This window comes from Drosophila sulfurigaster, chromosome 2R, assembly GCF_023558435.1.
Source record: "Drosophila sulfurigaster albostrigata strain 15112-1811.04 chromosome 2R, ASM2355843v2, whole genome shotgun sequence".
NCBI classification, from domain to species: Eukaryota; Metazoa; Arthropoda; class Insecta; order Diptera; family Drosophilidae; genus Drosophila; species Drosophila sulfurigaster.
In genome coordinates this window covers 11574473-11591063 of record NC_084882.1, presented here as the reverse complement: position 1 = coordinate 11591063, position 16591 = coordinate 11574473, and the positions used below count along the sequence as shown (strand labels likewise).

At 41.5% G+C, this 16591-nt stretch overlaps 2 protein-coding genes across 5 annotated transcripts in view; one reads left to right on the top strand and one right to left on the bottom strand.

Moving 5' to 3' along the window:
• Positions 1-16591, bottom strand: part of LOC133838859 (furin-like protease 1) — a 174930-nt gene that overhangs the window by 5925 nt on the left and 152414 nt on the right. For 2 of the 4 annotated variants that reach the window (XM_062270088.1, XM_062270089.1), the window contains 7 exons: positions 6787-7032; positions 6263-6391; positions 5326-6200; positions 5045-5218; positions 3879-3997; positions 2331-3671; positions 1536-1702 (listed from right to left, as the gene is read on the bottom strand). In XM_062270088.1, coding sequence (XP_062126072.1) covers positions 1536-1702; positions 2331-3671; positions 3879-3997; positions 5045-5218; positions 5326-6200; positions 6263-6391; positions 6787-7032 — 3051 coding nt within the window. Of the gene's footprint in view, positions 1-1457; positions 1481-1535; positions 1703-2330; positions 3672-3878; positions 3998-5044; positions 5219-5325; positions 6201-6262; positions 6392-6786; positions 7033-16591 lie in introns of those variants that run through there. The other 2 variants (XM_062270090.1, XM_062270091.1) reach the window with 2 other exon arrangements.
• Positions 7481-9281, top strand: LOC133838861 (NADH-quinone oxidoreductase subunit D). Its single transcript, XM_062270092.1, has 2 exons — positions 7481-7766; positions 7822-9281. Exons 1-2 carry the CDS (start codon positions 7565-7567, stop codon positions 9219-9221), a joined length of 1602 nt encoding a protein of 533 aa, XP_062126076.1. The 5' UTR covers positions 7481-7564; the 3' UTR covers positions 9222-9281.

The following is a 16591-nucleotide window of genomic DNA, read 5'->3' as shown; positions in this document are numbered from 1 at the left end:
GCGGACTAAAAAACTAAGGTCACTGCACTTTTAGTTTATTACAGAGATAGCGACGCAAAGATAGAGAGGGAAAGGGTTTGCTAGCAGAGTGGAAAAAAATCAGAGGGGCGATAAAGTGTTGCAGGCCATGCAGAGACTTTAGAGCAACAATAGGTGCCAAAAGGCGAAAGGTCGGACCATTTTAGAGCGAGCGGAAAAAAACTGTTGCCTGCCAACAGGCGCAAAAGTGCACTTGAAAAATGCCCTGGCAGCAGTTACAGCACCACTGGCTCTCAAACTGTGCGTGAATGCAAAATTAAATGGGTGCATTTAAGTAATGCACCACTCTGCCGCTGACAAGCGCAGCCAGCGAAAAAAACACGCACAAAGAGAACTCGGCAGTCTGGTCTAACCAGAGTTTGGCACATTGCCCAGTCCCAGGCCAGTCAGCGAGCTCGTTGAGTGCCAAAAATTGAATTCGGCTGCAGCAGAGTAAAGTGCAAATCGGACATTGTGTATGCTAAGTATGGGGGAAATTTATGAACAGCTTGCTGGCTGCATTAAAGCTGACTTAGTTAGTTGAACGAAATAAGAGGCAAAAAATATATAGTACATACATATAACTAAACCGAAGGAAGCATGCCAAAAACAATAACTCAACGTTCTTGCAACTCTACCTACGCCCAGCTAACAGTTTGCAAAGCACTGCCTGTTAAAGCCTCTAAGCTGCTTTGCTTGCTTGTCGTACGACTCAAGTTAGGAGGTCAATGCTCAATATATGTAGTACACAAGTAGCATATCATACAACTCAAGCCAGCCACATGCAAGCATTCGACGATGCGCCGCTATTGTGACGAAGTCCCATTTGGACACGGACACGGACACTGCTAATGTCCTCGTCATCGTCATTATCGACTTCGACTTCGCTCTCTGGCAAGCCGCTTGCGAAGCACTGCAACACCCGAAAATTACCAAAAAAAAACAAAAAGAACAAATAATAATACTAAAAGTGAAAGCACACAGTTAAGTTGTATTACTTATTAATAAAGTTGTGATCAAGCGATTGTGGTAAGCAGCATTATTCCGCAAACTTATTATGTGGCATAAGATTTCTTTCTAACCAAAGTGCTAATACTTTATAGAAATAAAGATTACATTGCTTGTTTTTGAGACATAACTTCTAACAATTTGTGAATATAATTTATTTTATTCACGGTTGGAAAGATTTGTGGGACTTCTTTCTATAATATGTTATGTCTACGTCTGCAATTGTCTCATGTCAAACTAATCTTCTTCTACACCACTTTATATTTATATTATATTTATATTTTTCTAATCGTGTAAAAAGATTCTTAAAAAAAAAAGATTGTTGAATGCCAATATTTACATTTATCAATGTACTTTTTGGTAATCTTTTCGATATCCTTATTGAAGCTTGTACTTCTTCTTAATTTGCTTAATTATTTTTCAAATTTTGTTTATCTCCCTTGAGTTGTCAATTCTCTGGAATTTATCATTATATACGTTACACATTTTGTTGCACTTTTCAGACTTACTTGTTGCATGTTGCGCCATTGACCGCTGGCGTCGTGTTCGATATCGTTGTGAGCCATCTCGTCGCCATACGAATGAAACTGTGATGGCTGCTTGGGATGTGGAGCGTCCTGTGGCTGGGCGGGTGTCTCAGTGCCATATAGAATCATGTCCCATTGTGTCACTTGCACTGCAAAAGGCACCAAAATGAGGTTAATGAAGAGTGCAAACATTTAACAATGAGCAACAAAAATGCAAAATCAAAATCAAACTGAACATTTTAAAAGGCAAAAATAAAGACAAACACAACCAAAAATGTTAACAATTTGATTTATGGTACGAGGCTAAACAAGCCAAGTGCAGAGCCAATAAATCTGCCAAAGCAGAGGCGAGACGTGAAGAGACGCGAGAAGAGAAGAGCAGAAATGAAACAAATGATGTGACAAAGAGCTAAACAAAATTTTCTACTTGAGGCACCAAACAACAAAATATAAAGAGAAAAATAACCAAAAAAAAAAAAAAAAAACAAAATTGCAGCAAGAAAATGAAAAATGTGCTGCAATATTTTTGGCTGCTGACAAACAAAAACAAGAGCAACAAGAATTTTGTGTTGCACTTTGCACTCTACATTTTGCTACAACAGTTTGCCGGTTGATTGATGAAAGACGAGCTCAGTGGCTGTCAAACTTTGCAAGGAAAATCATAAGCAAAAATGTAAAGGCCACAACACTGCACTGAATTGAATGAGTTGCGCTAATGCAATTGCTTCAATGTTGCAGTGCAGTGTTGCTGTCAGCGATGTTGCACAAATAAGCTACCATTTGGTCTGTAGCCCTGACGAAAACTGCCCGCAGCCACAAGTTCCACCTGCGCTTCCTCCTCCTCATCGTCATCAATAGCATCTGAAGCGGCAGCAGCAACATTATCGTTGTCATTATCATCAGCAAAGACATCAACTGGGGTGATGACGCCGGCGGCTGCCATTAGCAGCTGCTGTTTCTTCAGTATCCGCTGATCGGGCAGAAAGCTGCTGCCACCCGCTGGCAACACCGGCAACAATGTGGCAAGATGCGATGAAGGCGGCGGCGGCGCTGATGGTGACTTCTTGGTGTTGCCCGCTTTGCTGTTGCCAGAGCCGGAACCGGAGTTGCTGCTCGAGACGGGTTTGAAGAGTTCCACTTCAAATTGTTTTCCCTGCTTGCGCGATTGTTGCACGTTTCCGCCCGGCTTTGACTTGGGCGAGTTGCTGCTCTCGTATGGCTCCAGTTCCGGGAAGATGGCTTGAATCTTCTCGTAGCGTTCGAATAGTTTCGGAATACGTGAGTCGGAGCTGCTGCCGTTGCTTTCTTTGACCTGCTTGGCTGCCTTAATCGGAAGACGTGTCGCGTTGTTTTGGTTGTTGCCACGATTGTTGCTGTTGTTGTTGCTGTTGCTGGCGATTTCGCCAATCACTTTGCGCGTCTTCTCCTCAAAGAACTTCTCCCCCGAGCTGGCCTTAGGACGTTGCGTTTGCAAGCCATTTCCCTTCCCTTTGCCACCTCCTCCGCCTCCACCCTGCTGCGAGATGCGATAGTACTTATTCTTGTTCGTCGTCGTGCTGCTGCTGCTCGTGGTACTCTGCGTCGTTTGCTCCTTCTTGTTGGCCCTGCCATTGCCATTGCCGTTCTTATTGCCATTTTCGCCCGCCTTGTTCGACTTGTTGGCCTTGTTGTTGCCTTTGTTATTGCCCTTGCTGTTGCCATTGCCATTGCCATTGCCGTTGTTATTGTTATGGTTGCTGTTATTGCTGCTCTTGCCTAGTATGACACCGTATGTGGCCGAGATCTGTTGATATCCCTGCTTGCCAGCTGGTGCCGGGACAACAGACAGCAGCGGGTTGTTCGTCACCAGACTCGACGACTTATTCGGCTGTGTTTTGCCCAGCGGCAACTTGGCTCCACCCGATGGGGTATTGGCAAAGTTGTTTGGCGATATGCGTGGATATTGTGGTGAATAGATCTGATGCAGATTGCTGGTCGTGCTGCCCATGTTGCTGCTACTCGAGTTGGGCGTGGTTGCCTCGGCGCTGCTTGAACGCGGCACCGAAATGGGATCATTGGGATCGATGGTCAGCGTAGTGCCGTAGAATATCAACGACCACTCACGCAACAGTGCATGGCCTGTGACCCGCAGTATTCAGTATTTGGATTGAGTGATTAGTATTCAAAGGTATTCAAAGTGTGGTTTGCAACAAGGTGAATTGAATGAGTCGGAAAGTTCCACAAAAGCGCAGCATGTAAAACGTTTGATTTGTTGTTGAGTTGAAATTGCAGTAACTAGTGTGCTTAGCTTGTGATGGGCTCAGCTTAAAGAAGAGTTCAACTTACCCATGTAACGACCTTCGTTGTGTATCTCCAGCTGCCAGTTGCCGTGCGGCGACTCTCCCCAGGTGTGCACTGACATGAAGGGCCATTGATTGAATCCAGAGCGAGAGTTATCATGCACACTATGGGGAAAAGGGAGATTTAAAAGTGAAAGCGTGCCATCAATATGGTTGTTTGCTGTATAGGTTCTTATTAGAATACTTCTACAATAATTAATTCTATCTTAGCATTAGCTAAGTGTCTATTGAATTGAATTGACTATTGAATGTGCAGCGCATCGAAGCAGACACTAGGAGAGAAAACGGAGAGAAAACGCTTGAGCCCAATACTACCTTAAGCTTTGTATTTCCAAGAAGTAAATTTGCTAAGAAGTAGACCTGAGATTAGCATATTCATATAGATGTATGTAACATATTACGATGAATTTCGTTTCATTAAAACGTTGGTTGAAAAATTTAATGCGCAAATACTTTCATTTACATACAAAGTTTAGTACCAATTGTTGAAATGAAAATATGAAATATTATATTTAAGGTCAATTAATAAGCATAAAATAAAATATCAGATTTAAGATATATATAGTAAAATGTAAAAGTAAATAAGAAACGATCACATATTGTAAATTTGTGAATTGATCTGGACCTACATATACAAAAAATCTTTCAATCTTAACATTTAAAGCTTCAATGAAACTGTTTAAACGGTTATATGGTTATAGTTGTAAGAGCGCTAATTTCCATAAATAAATTATTTTGTTTAGTATTCCATTTACAAAACAATTAAATATGTATCTACCATATATTTGAGGTGAATTTAAAATCTATTTACATAAAGAAACTGGAATGTTGGAATGGTCTTCTATTTTAAAAATGTTCTCGCAAACTAAGACATCTTTGACCTTTGATAATCTTTGGCTTTCGCGAAAGTGATAGGAAATAGGATTTTGCAATATTCTTGAGCTTTGTTATTTAAAAATTGAATATAAATTTGATATGAATTGAACATGAGTTGGATGTTCTCAAGTGATTGTTTTTATTTTCCATCCATATCAACATTTTTGAGACTAAACATGAGTTGAATACACTGAAGTAATCGATATTTCATCCATGATAAATCTATTACGAATTGAGTCACTTCATCAGTTATTTCCTTAGAATGTCTTTACTTACCGCGTGGTCAGCAGGGTGACTTTGGTGTTGGCTGGTGACTTCAAGTAGAGCTGAATGTCGCCGCGACGCTGCGAGGTGAGCGTGATCTTGGCCTGCACATGCTCCAGATAGTTCACCGATAGGCAATGATTGACTGATAGCTGGAGTGTGATGTGAGTGCGAGGCGGAATGACTCTAAGGATGGCAATGATAAAGTAGTAAGTCAGATGATCAGTTGCACAGTAAAAGACAGTATAGAATGGAAGATAGGAAGGGAAGAGGAATCGCTTAGCCACACTCACTTGTCGACATGCGGGGCATTGATCTCGCATCGCTGCTGCTCGGGAACCGTCTTCCAGTTGCGGGCAACGCGCACCATCTCGGCGGCATCCATGAGACCATAGCCAAAGGAATGGCTCACACGTCGGCCCACACCGTTGCGCGACCAAGTGGAATCTTTGAGATTCGCTGGCTTTGCGGTGCGCACCACAATGTGCTGCAGGTCGCGCCAGGTGAGATTCTGATTCGACTGCAGCACCAGGGCTGCAATGCCTGCGGCGAGCGGTGCCGAGGCCGAGGTGCCCGTATGCGATGCTGTGCATGAATGATGCAAGTCTGTGGTGACCACCTGCTTCTCGCTCTGCCCGCCGCTGCTGTAGGTGGTGGCCAGCGTGGAGCTGCATTTCTCCGAATACCACGGCACATGACCCTCCTCGGTGGCACTCGATATGGACAGTGTCCATATCGAATTCGTGTAGCCATCGCAATTGCAATTGTCCATCTCGCGACCCCCGTTGCCCGATGCCCAAATGAAGATGCTCCCCTTGCCGCCACGCCCCTTCGTTGTGCCCTCGATGAAGGCGCGGGATGCCAACTCGCCGGGTCCATCAACCGTTTTACCATCGTCGTCGGGTCCCCACGACGCACTGTAGATGTCAATGTGCTGCGGATTGAGCGAGAGCGAACGCGCCTCCACAGCATCAGTCACATCCCCGTCCAGCATCCGCACCCCGCCCACACTCGCCCCGTACGCAATGCCCACCGCACAGAAGGAATTGTTCGCCGTGGCCGCCACTTCGCCGGCACAGCGAGTGCCATGTCTGTTGGAGTCGGTCATGTCGTAGTGCGGCATCGGATCATCGTCATGGCTGTTGACATCGTACGACGCTTTTGGATCCTGAGTGCAATAAAAAATGTATTGGCAATTCGGTTCTTAAAACTCATCCTTAGTCGACTTACGTAATTGTTCACTATGTCCGGGTGATCGGACTCAAGACCATCGTCCAGTATGGTCACCACGACGCCCTTGCCAGTTATGCCTTCCTTCCAAGCGGGTATCACATTCATGTCCAGGCCACCGCCGCGATTCTGTGCAACAACATTATGAATTAAGTCGTTATTAAGATGGATTTTCATAAAAGAAGAGGGTTTTCTAACAAATTCAGTATTCTTTTTTTTCTGCAGTTGTGTTGCTGAGACAAAAAAGTAAAGTGTGTTTTTTTTTAGCGACTAAATAATAAAGAACCTACATATAAAGAGATTATTTTAGTCGAATAATTTAATACTATTTAACAGCAAAATAACTTACGTTAAAAATAAATAAAGTAAAAAAGAGCAATAGTATTTATATCTTCTCTTTGTGATTATTCCTTTGTAAAAATTATATTTTGTATAAAGAATGATCATAGAGTTTTAATTTTGCTTATATTCCTAAAACTCTTTTAAGAACTTGCACCTCCTTTCCCATAGTTTATTCCACTTACCAGATACCACATCTGTGCCCATTTAGGATCGTCAAAGGATACGGCATCCACCAAGGACAAGGCACGCGATGAGGTGCGAGATGGTCGCATGCGAATAAAGTCACGCTTCGAACGCGACTTGGCTCTTTGCTGCTTGGCCCAATGGACTCGGTCGTCCAAGTCGAGGCGGGTCTGATGATGTGATGCGGGCTGCAGGGAACGCTTCGACACCTTATGATGCGCAAAGTGATAATGATCATCAAAGATCTGCAATGAAACAGAGAGGAATGGATTTTATAAATATGGTGAAACTTGTTTCGAAAAAGAAAGTCAATTTGTTAACCTTAAATTAATATTAAGGTGCATTGAACATGTTTGGCTGAAATAGTAATTCCAAGTCTTCTGATAAAGTAAAAATACGATATACATATTAACATAATTTAGTTAATCTAAAACTTAGATGATGTCTTTTTCAATTTAAAAGTAACACTTGGAAATCCCGAAAAACTCATGACTTAGAACCGTTTTGGAAAACTATAAAACTATAATAAATGTAATTTCATACTTAATCGATTTATATTACAAATTCGTTTGTGTTCAGAAAAGAAGTAATTAAACTATTGAATGCTAAAAGTATAATGTCAAGAACATGAGTAAAATACTTAAAACATTCACAAATTCCATGCCAATCAATTTACCCTGGAGAAAGCCTTTGATTACACTTAATATATCATAGATTTGAAACCCCAAAACAATTTCAAAGTTTTAGCTAGTTGAGTCAAGGAATTTAATTTGCAGAATGTCGCGGCATATGGAAAAAGTTCGTCAATTGGCCGGCAAATTGTTCACCGAATCCGAAATAAGGCGATTCAATGCGTATCGCAATAACTTTCGCAATAAGTATTTAAAATTGGATGCATACAACTTTAAGCTATCGTTAAAGAAACCCACATTGTCCAAGTGGCCGAACATGCGTTTCTTTTCTTCAGGCGATGCTCCAAGTGAGTAACTCATCTAGCACATATTCTCCCTTATACTTTCTACCAAATTCTTTAGAAACTCCCGAGGAATGTTGTCAAGAGATTCCTGATCATATGCAGCAGAAATGTGAAATTGATTGGGATGCCATTCGACCGCCGGGAGAACCTTACAAGTGGCGAGACACTCACTATTGGAATCCCGATCCAGAATTCTATCAGAACTTCGAACATGTGGTCATGTATCCTCCGGGAGATAAGTGGAAGAAGCGACCCGATGCTACTGATCGCTGCTATCCACCAGTGGATCGCACATTCCGCACAAAGTTCATCAACTTTGGACCCGCTCATCCAGCGGCTCATGGTGTGCTTCGGATGATTCTCGAGCTGGACAACGAGACTGTGCTGTCCGCGGATCCGCACATTGGACTGCTGCATCGTGGCACCGAAAAGCTGATCGAGTACAAGACCTATTTGCAGGCGTTGCCCTACTTTGATCGCCTCGACTATGTGTCGTGCATGGTCTGTGAGCAGGCCTATTGTCTGGCCGTAGAGAAGCTGCTGAATATTGAGGTGCCACCGCGTGGCAAATACATACGCACTCTCTGCTCCGAGCTGATGCGTCTGACCAATCACACCATGGCCATCTCCTCAGCGGTCCTCGATTGCGGTGCCATCACACCGCTCTTCTGGCTCTTCGAGGAGCGGGAGAAGCTCTACGAGTTCTCAGAGCGTTTGTCGGGTGCACGACTGCATGCTGCGTATATACGACCCGGTGGCGTTTCATTGGACATGCCACTCGGCTTCAGCGACGATCTGTACAATTTTCTAGTGCAGTTCAAGGAGCGCCTCGATGAAGTCGAAGATGTTGTCACCGAAAATCGCATTTGGCGCATGCGCAACATTGGCATTGGCAAGATCTCGGCCTCTGAGGCCCTCAACTGGGGTTGCACGGGTCCCGTGCTGCGTGCCACAGGCATCAAGTGGGATCTACGTAAGCAACAACCCTATGAGGCATATGCAGACATGGATTTCGATGTGGTTATTGGCTCTCAAGGCGATTGCTACGATCGATATCTGGTTCGTATGGGCGAAATGCGTCAATCGATTCGCATCATGCAGCAGTGCATCGATCGCATGCCACCTGGTCCAGTGAAGGTCGATGATCGCAAGATCTGCCCACCACGACGTGCCAAGATGAAGACCGATATGGAAGATCTGATACATCACTTCAAGCTCTATTCCCAGGGCTTCACTGTACCGCCCGGACAAACCTACACCTCAATTGAGGGGCCAAAAGGCGAGTTCGGTGTCTATTTGGTGTCCGATGGCACCTCGCGACCTTATCGCTGCAAGATTCGGCCTGCTTCCTATATCCATCTGGCACTCATGTCCAAGTTGGCGCCACAATTCCTGCTGGCCGATATTGTGGCCATCGTTGGCTCCCTTGACATTGTATTCGGAGAAATCGATCGTTAAATCTTGAAATTGTAATCGCAATTCCAATAAAAGCAGAATTACGAATGAAGTGGTTTAAAATATATACATATGTATGTACATATTTCTCTTATATGTCAAAAGATTTATTCAGTGTTGCGAAAGTTTTAAACATTGAGAACTAGGGAACTTGACTAAGAACAATTAAACAAAGAACGATATAAAGAATTGAAGAATTGCTCAATAAAGACAGAAGGAGAATTTATTTAGTTAGAAAAGCTAATATTTATTCGTTCATTTGTGAACGCAACTCAAGTAGCGAGTACTATTTTTATTATAAAGAGGTTTGGTATTTAATATTAACTTTAGTAATAAATAACAAAAATAAACAATGCAAGTGACTCTAAAGCTGTTAAACATATTCCCTCAATCACCAACTGGAATTATTTTCAAGCTGTCAGCACTTGTGCGATGTATGACTTGTCAAATGTTTAAAATGCTCTTTGACACTTGATATGCCACATTATCAACAAAAAGCGAAGCCTTAAATACAAACAATATAAGCCATAAATAATAGTAGCACAGCAGCCGAAAACAAGAACAACCGCCGCAGTCAAATCCCATAATTACAATAATGGCAACGTCATTTCAATTAAGTAAACAGGCTGAAAGCAAACGTTGGTCAACAGTATTAAATACCAAACACACACACTCACTCACTCACACACCCACACACTGACACATACGCATACAAACACGCACGCGTTTGAGTTTATAATTATATTTTGTATTTGTTTGTAATTTATGTAAAACTATTGTGATTTATTTACGCACGTGTGCATGTGTGACTCCCAAACTGTAAAACTGTGCATGTTTGTGTGTGCATGTATGCGTGTGTGTGTTGATGACTTGCTCATAATTAAATTTTATTGTGTGAAATTCTTTGGTAAATTACAATTTAAATGCTGAACTGCAACTATTTTGCAATTACTTTTCGTTATGCTCCAAGAATTTCTTGGCCTTTTGTCAACAGGAATGTCTGTGGTCAAATCATTTGTTTGCTGCGGTCTATGAGGGCAACAATAACATTGTAAATTTACAAAATACTCCATCGCCATTGCATATAACATAGAATATAGAATGTACACACATTCATGTGCATTTTTGAAGCAGTAAACTTTTAATTGCGGTTGCCAAGGGTTTTACTACATACACAATTCGACTTGGCACATTTGTTTAATATTCTATTAAAACTTTTGCTTTGCCATTACTTTTAAATTTCCATTTACTTCAGATACTATCTTTGGCTACCTTGCTGAGTTTTGTTATTGTGTGTTGACATTTTTCAAAGGCTCGCTTTGTTCGCTTGCCAAAAACGCACATGACCACCGCTTTATTGTTAGCAACAGCGAATGAAACACACACACGGACACACAGGCTGGTGAGTACACGCATCATTAGACGAGTGACCGAAAGCTCTGGCAGCGAAGCAGCAGCAGCAGGTTGAACGCATAAAAGTATGCAACACAATTTATTTATGCCCACAGCAGGATGTCGCTTTCGATTTGCAGCTCTGGCGGAAGTGGTTCCTTCACCTGTGTGCGTGTGCTTGGGTGTGTGTATTTAGCTGACAGTTGTGTTCGTGTGTGTGTTTGCAGTGAAATTTGAGCACTCGAAAAACGGACGTACGTGTCACCAACGTTACGCCTACTACAACAACTACTCTCGCTTTCCCTTATGGGTCTTGTTTGGCCTCCACTCCGCTACACTCCTCTCCTCTCTCCTTCCTTTTTCTCTCCCCAGGATGAGCACTAAAATTTTAATTGCAGCCACTCTCTGCGTACGTGTCGCCCAGTGCTGAAAGCTCGTTTAGTTTTTATGCATATGTATGTATGTAATACAACCTGCCGCTGTCGCTGTTGCTGCCCGGGCTCGGCTGCTCTATCAAGTTTATTAATTTATGCAGCACAGCATGAGGAATACAGACAACAGGATATACATACTAGTTAAAGATAGTCCCTGGCCGCATACAGTAAACAGCATATAGCATACGGTATGCGGCGTACGTTATACATATGCAATTTTTATTCAACATTTTAATTGAGTTTGGTGTCAAAGTTAAGTTTATACCCGGTCCTAAAAACCAGCTCGAGCGTGTGCCTTTCCGAAGCCATGCGAGAACCGGGCTTAGTTTTAATTGTTTTGTTGCGGTTTCAATTAAAATTGACTTACTGCCAGCCATCAAGTGGAGCTCCACTTTCTTTCTTTTCTCTCTCTCTCCCTCTCTCTTTTTCGCTGTTGCCATTTCGCTCGGCCATAAAATTTAAGTGCTAATGCGCCGGACGTTGATGGATTAATGGGTATTTCGTGTTCTGCGTATGTGTGTGTGTGCCAGGGTATACAAGCCATTTAATACTCGGGCACTCGTAAATGTAAACGAGACTTTCGAATGGCCAGAACCAAAACAATACACTTATGCAGATGCGAGTCTTTTAATCCCTTGCAATATTAGCTAAAGTATCGATAGTAATTAGTTGATTGCAACAATGGGGAGCAATTTGCTGTTTCATCATGCAAATGCTCCATCTAATTTAAGCAGCTCAAGTGTTATTATTATTACATATCATGCAGAGGAAGTGAGTGAGATAACTGTGTCGATTTGTAGTCAATACACTTGAGCAAAGGTATTTCTCGATTGCTACTTTTGTTTGCCACATTGAAACCACAAAAATGTAATTTTTCTCCCTACACCTGTTTCGAATGATTTCATTTGCTTTTATAGATGGATATTTTTTCCACACATTTTGCGGTGCTCTTTTTCATACGCAAAAGGAGCCAATTTTCTAGTGCATTTGTCACAGACAAACGAAATGGACGATACAAAAGCGAGAGAGTGGCAATAAAAACCGCAACAAATTACAACAACTTGAAGTGCGAGTGAGCAAGTAGGAGAGTAGAAACAGAGACAGGGAGAGAGAGAGAGTAATATGTTAAGCTGTGAATAATGCGAAACGTAGGAGTGCAGGAGCTGCTGTTGGCAACACGAGGAAAGCTTTTAAAATTGTCAACAATTTAATTAATCAATTCGAATGTAAGCAAGTGAGGAGAAGGAGGAGGAGAGACGAGAAGAGAGCGAGGGATTGCGGCAGCAGTTGATAAATGCCCAAGAGGCAGGGAGGTGACAGATTAGCCACTGGCTGACTCTGAATGTGGTTTTCAATAGCTCACTTGCCACTCTCAATTGCGACCACGAATGGTTAATTTTGAAGCACGCGCTGCTAGACTTGCAGACTTGACACATTGATAAACTGACAAACTGACAGACGAGGTGGCGGAGAAGTCCAATATAAATATGTGCATCGTTTAATTAGCTGCTAATTAATTTAGCTGTAAAGTAGACGCTTAGCAGCAGCAGCGTCTGATTAGTTGAGGCTGAGATGTTGCATGCAGCTTTGATTTTCAATTAAGTGGGTGGCTCAAATGCACGATTCTATGCCATTGTATAGAAGATGAGAGAACCTGCAGGGGAATGATTACTTGCGAGTCTATTCAACGCAGGCTTATTTATGCATCAATTGGTTTAGTTAATTATGATTTTCAATTTATCCGTTTCAGTTAGGGATTGTCTATTGTGCTTGCCCATAATTAATAAAGTATTTTCATTTTAATTGTTTGCTTTTAATAGAGATTATGCACCGACTATATTCATCGTTTGTTTTACAAAATACCAGCCATCCATGAGGTTGAAGGGTATTATAATATTAAGTTTACACGAAATATGTGTAAGGGACAAAAGGAGTCATCTCTGATCCCATAAAGTGTATGCATAAATGACCAGAGGGTACATTCAACGATATATCAATGTCCGGCTGTCTGTCTGTCGTTGACAATCTGGTATATTTAGTACTCTATGGTATATTTTCAATAATGTAGTATACCGATATACCAAATATAGGATTAACATTTTTTTGGTATAACTTTGTGGTTACAGGAAATATAGTAATATATTTATCTACCTAATATAGCATTTGATATTCTGTCTGTGTAGGATAATGTTGGTATATTTAAGTTATAATACAACACTTCCACTAAATATTGGTAGGTGTATTTCACAGGTGAGCACACTTGACTGTAAGTCTTCTTATTTGTTTTTATATGCTTCTAAATAAATTCCCAAACATCTGTTAACCCAAGCGTACTTCGCTTGACCTGCGACAACTTGCACAGAGAACGAAACTCGCATAGGAAAATTTTACCTTTTGGAGCAAAATTGTGTGACAGCTGCAAGGCTCCTGACGTTGGAAGAGCTGTGAAAAGTGACACAAAAGCTGCGTAAGATGTCAACTGCAGTTGACAGTTTGTAATGTTGTTGCAAATTTTATGACAGAATTCGTAAAGCGCTTTACTTTTTACGCTTTTTACACCCCAGCAAAAGCGACAAAAATACCAAAAACAAATTACGAGAACGCAACATGTTGTTATTCGGTTTTTTAAGAATTTAAATTTCCACTCTTTAACATTAATTCTCATCTATTACATGATCATGATTACATGATCTAAAAACATTCGCTTCTGTTTCATCATTTATGCCTCGCAGTGCTGCCATTTCTATAGATGTCTCCCAAAACACCAAAAATTCTCGTATTTCAATTGTGTTTTTCTTTCTTTTTTTTTAAGTCGCCTGTTGCTTTTTATGCCAATGCTATAAAACTGAAAATTGTTTGCTCTTATTGCACATTTTGCTTCTCTTTTGTGGCTATTGAAATATTTATAAAAACTGGAGACGATTTGAGGCGAACAATTGGTAGCCAGAGTTGCCAGGGTTGTCAGGGTTGCCACAGCACTCACACAATCGACCACAAGGCACAAAAAGGCGCAAAGACTTCGCTTGCATATTTATGACTTCTGGCTCTTTATTTGTTAAAAGCAAACAATAAATTGAGTTTATTTATGCCACGCCCACGCCCACGCCCACTCCTATTCCCATTTGTTTTGGTTTTTTCTTGTGTGTTGCAAATTTTCGTTTAGGATCAAATCTAGAGGCGAGTAATAAACTAATTTCTAGACCCAACTAGGACATCGTCTGGCTGGGCATAGCCTTAAGCTAGTTTTATGAAAGATAAATAAGACTTGAGTGCCAGAGCTGCGCATATGCCAGCTTTCGACATGGCAACTCCTCAGCTCAGTTCGGCTCAGCCCGAGGGGTTAGTCAGTTAGTTAGAGTAAGGAAGTAGAGGAAAATCTACCCTTAGCCCGAGTCTCAGTCTCGGTCTCAGTCTGAGTAACTTGGATACAACATAATTGTTTATATGCTGCCACGTTGGGATTGGGAATTTTTTTTGCTTTTGGTTTTGCTTTTGCTTTTTTGCAATCAGGTAGGCTGGCTGAATGGCTTACCCTCAAGACACACACGCACAGTACAACCCTTGGCACAAATGCATGTCAAACTGTCCCCTGTGGGTAGAAAGTGGAGAGCATCGCATCACGAGGGTTACACAAAGGCAAAAATTTAATAAACCAAAAGATCAGCTGCTGTAAATTTGACTTGCTTCGTTCCTTGGTTCGTTCCTTGGTCTTGGTCTGAGGTTCTGTTTTATGGCAATTGGGGAGCAATATCTTAGCAAACGTGTCTTGCATCTCTGCTGAGGGTTGCTTAGGGTTCGTTCGTTTTTGCCAAATAACGAAGCTATCTTAGAGCTTAACCTTTTTTCCTAATGCTAAGTGTGGGTTACTACGCAGCATAAAATCACGTCTCTAGCCAGAAATAACCTCTCAAACCACACACGTATCAAAGTTGGGTTTAAACAGCAACCATTTGCCTAAATTATCGGCTACAATTTGAACTTGAACGTGTATTCCATAATTTACATTTATAGTCATTATTTAGTAGTCATAATCTAAAAGCAAACACAAAGTGCAAAAATCAATTTGAACTTCAAATAGTTTGCTGTGTTTTTTTGGTTAATTTTTACCAAAAATACTAATTAAAATCCATATGCAAAATTCAATTTATAAATAGAGCGCTCCAAGCAAGCGCTGCAATTGTACAACATTATAATTGAAAATTTGTAAAAAATTAAAATTGCGTTTTAAATGTATGCAGAGAAATATGAAAAGCACGTCGAACATCGCACAACAAAGAGCAGGTGTAACTGCTTGGGTATGCTGTCCTAAAAATTACCCTGCACCCTTTTAATCGATATATAAAATTTCACAAATCAAATATTTTGCAAAACGTGTTTGCGATTTGCTTTAGTGTATAGGGTATAAAACGTGGACAATGGAGGGAAATTACTTGCCACATGTGTTGCATTTCAATTGATAACATTGAATGCGGCGACATTACCTTCAATTGCAACCACATCAATTTACAATTAACGAGCCAGCGAGGCTTCTGTGTGCATTTAAATCATTTATACCGGCCCTCAATTATGGCCCTGAATGAATTTACACATTATATATTTAATTTTTGCATGGAAATTAATATACAAAATAACACAATTGCATTTCCATGCACAATTAATTGCATTGCATTAAAATTTTCCATTATCAGCATGCAAGAAAGGTAAAGGCGCCTTTTATTGTCATATCAAATGGCTCACGAGGGAGCCATTAGTAAGTGCGACATCGTCGCATACAACTATTCAACACCAACCCTCGACTCACACAGTTCAGGTTACAGCAAATGGAAACAATTTAATGGCAAATCATTTGAATTGGGCTCAGAGCCTTGGCCCTTGGGTCGCAGTCAGAGTCAACAACTTTGACACTATTTGGACTACCAGTCGAATGTTGATGATCCTACGCCTGAAGGGGTGAGGGGCGAGGCTTTGAATCATCAAACTTACATCAGTCACTCGTCCACTGAGCAGTTGTCAAAATTGTCTAAGCCAAAGAGTCCCCAGTCTCTCGCCTTCGGTCTCTCAGCTCTCTGTCCAGAGTAGAGCGACAGCTGCGCAAAAATGATTTACGAGCACAATTTTGACAATCATTTTTTGGTAAAGCATCCTCTCAATTCATTTTAAAGTGAATTTTCATACGGCAAGCTGAGTACTGGAAGCAAATAGACTCGATCGAAAGGTTCCATATGCATACTTTATAGGCTCAAAGAGGTAGTGTTTTTTTAAGGCATAAAAATAGTTAAAAATACGACAGTTTTTTATGTTTGTTTTCTGTGGAGTGAACTGCGGGTATTTGCGAGCGTTGGTCACTCCTGGGTCAGAGCTCTTGCAATGGATTGCTCTTTGCTGCTCTTTTAAGCAGCCTGCTGGCATTCAGCTCACACACACACACACTTTGTGTGTGGCGACACCGCACGGAATGCAATTTATTGACTTTTGAAATGGCTGCACCTTTGCACAGGTTGTTTTATTATTTGACCTGAGAGTCACTGCGATTGCAAATGTCGCGGT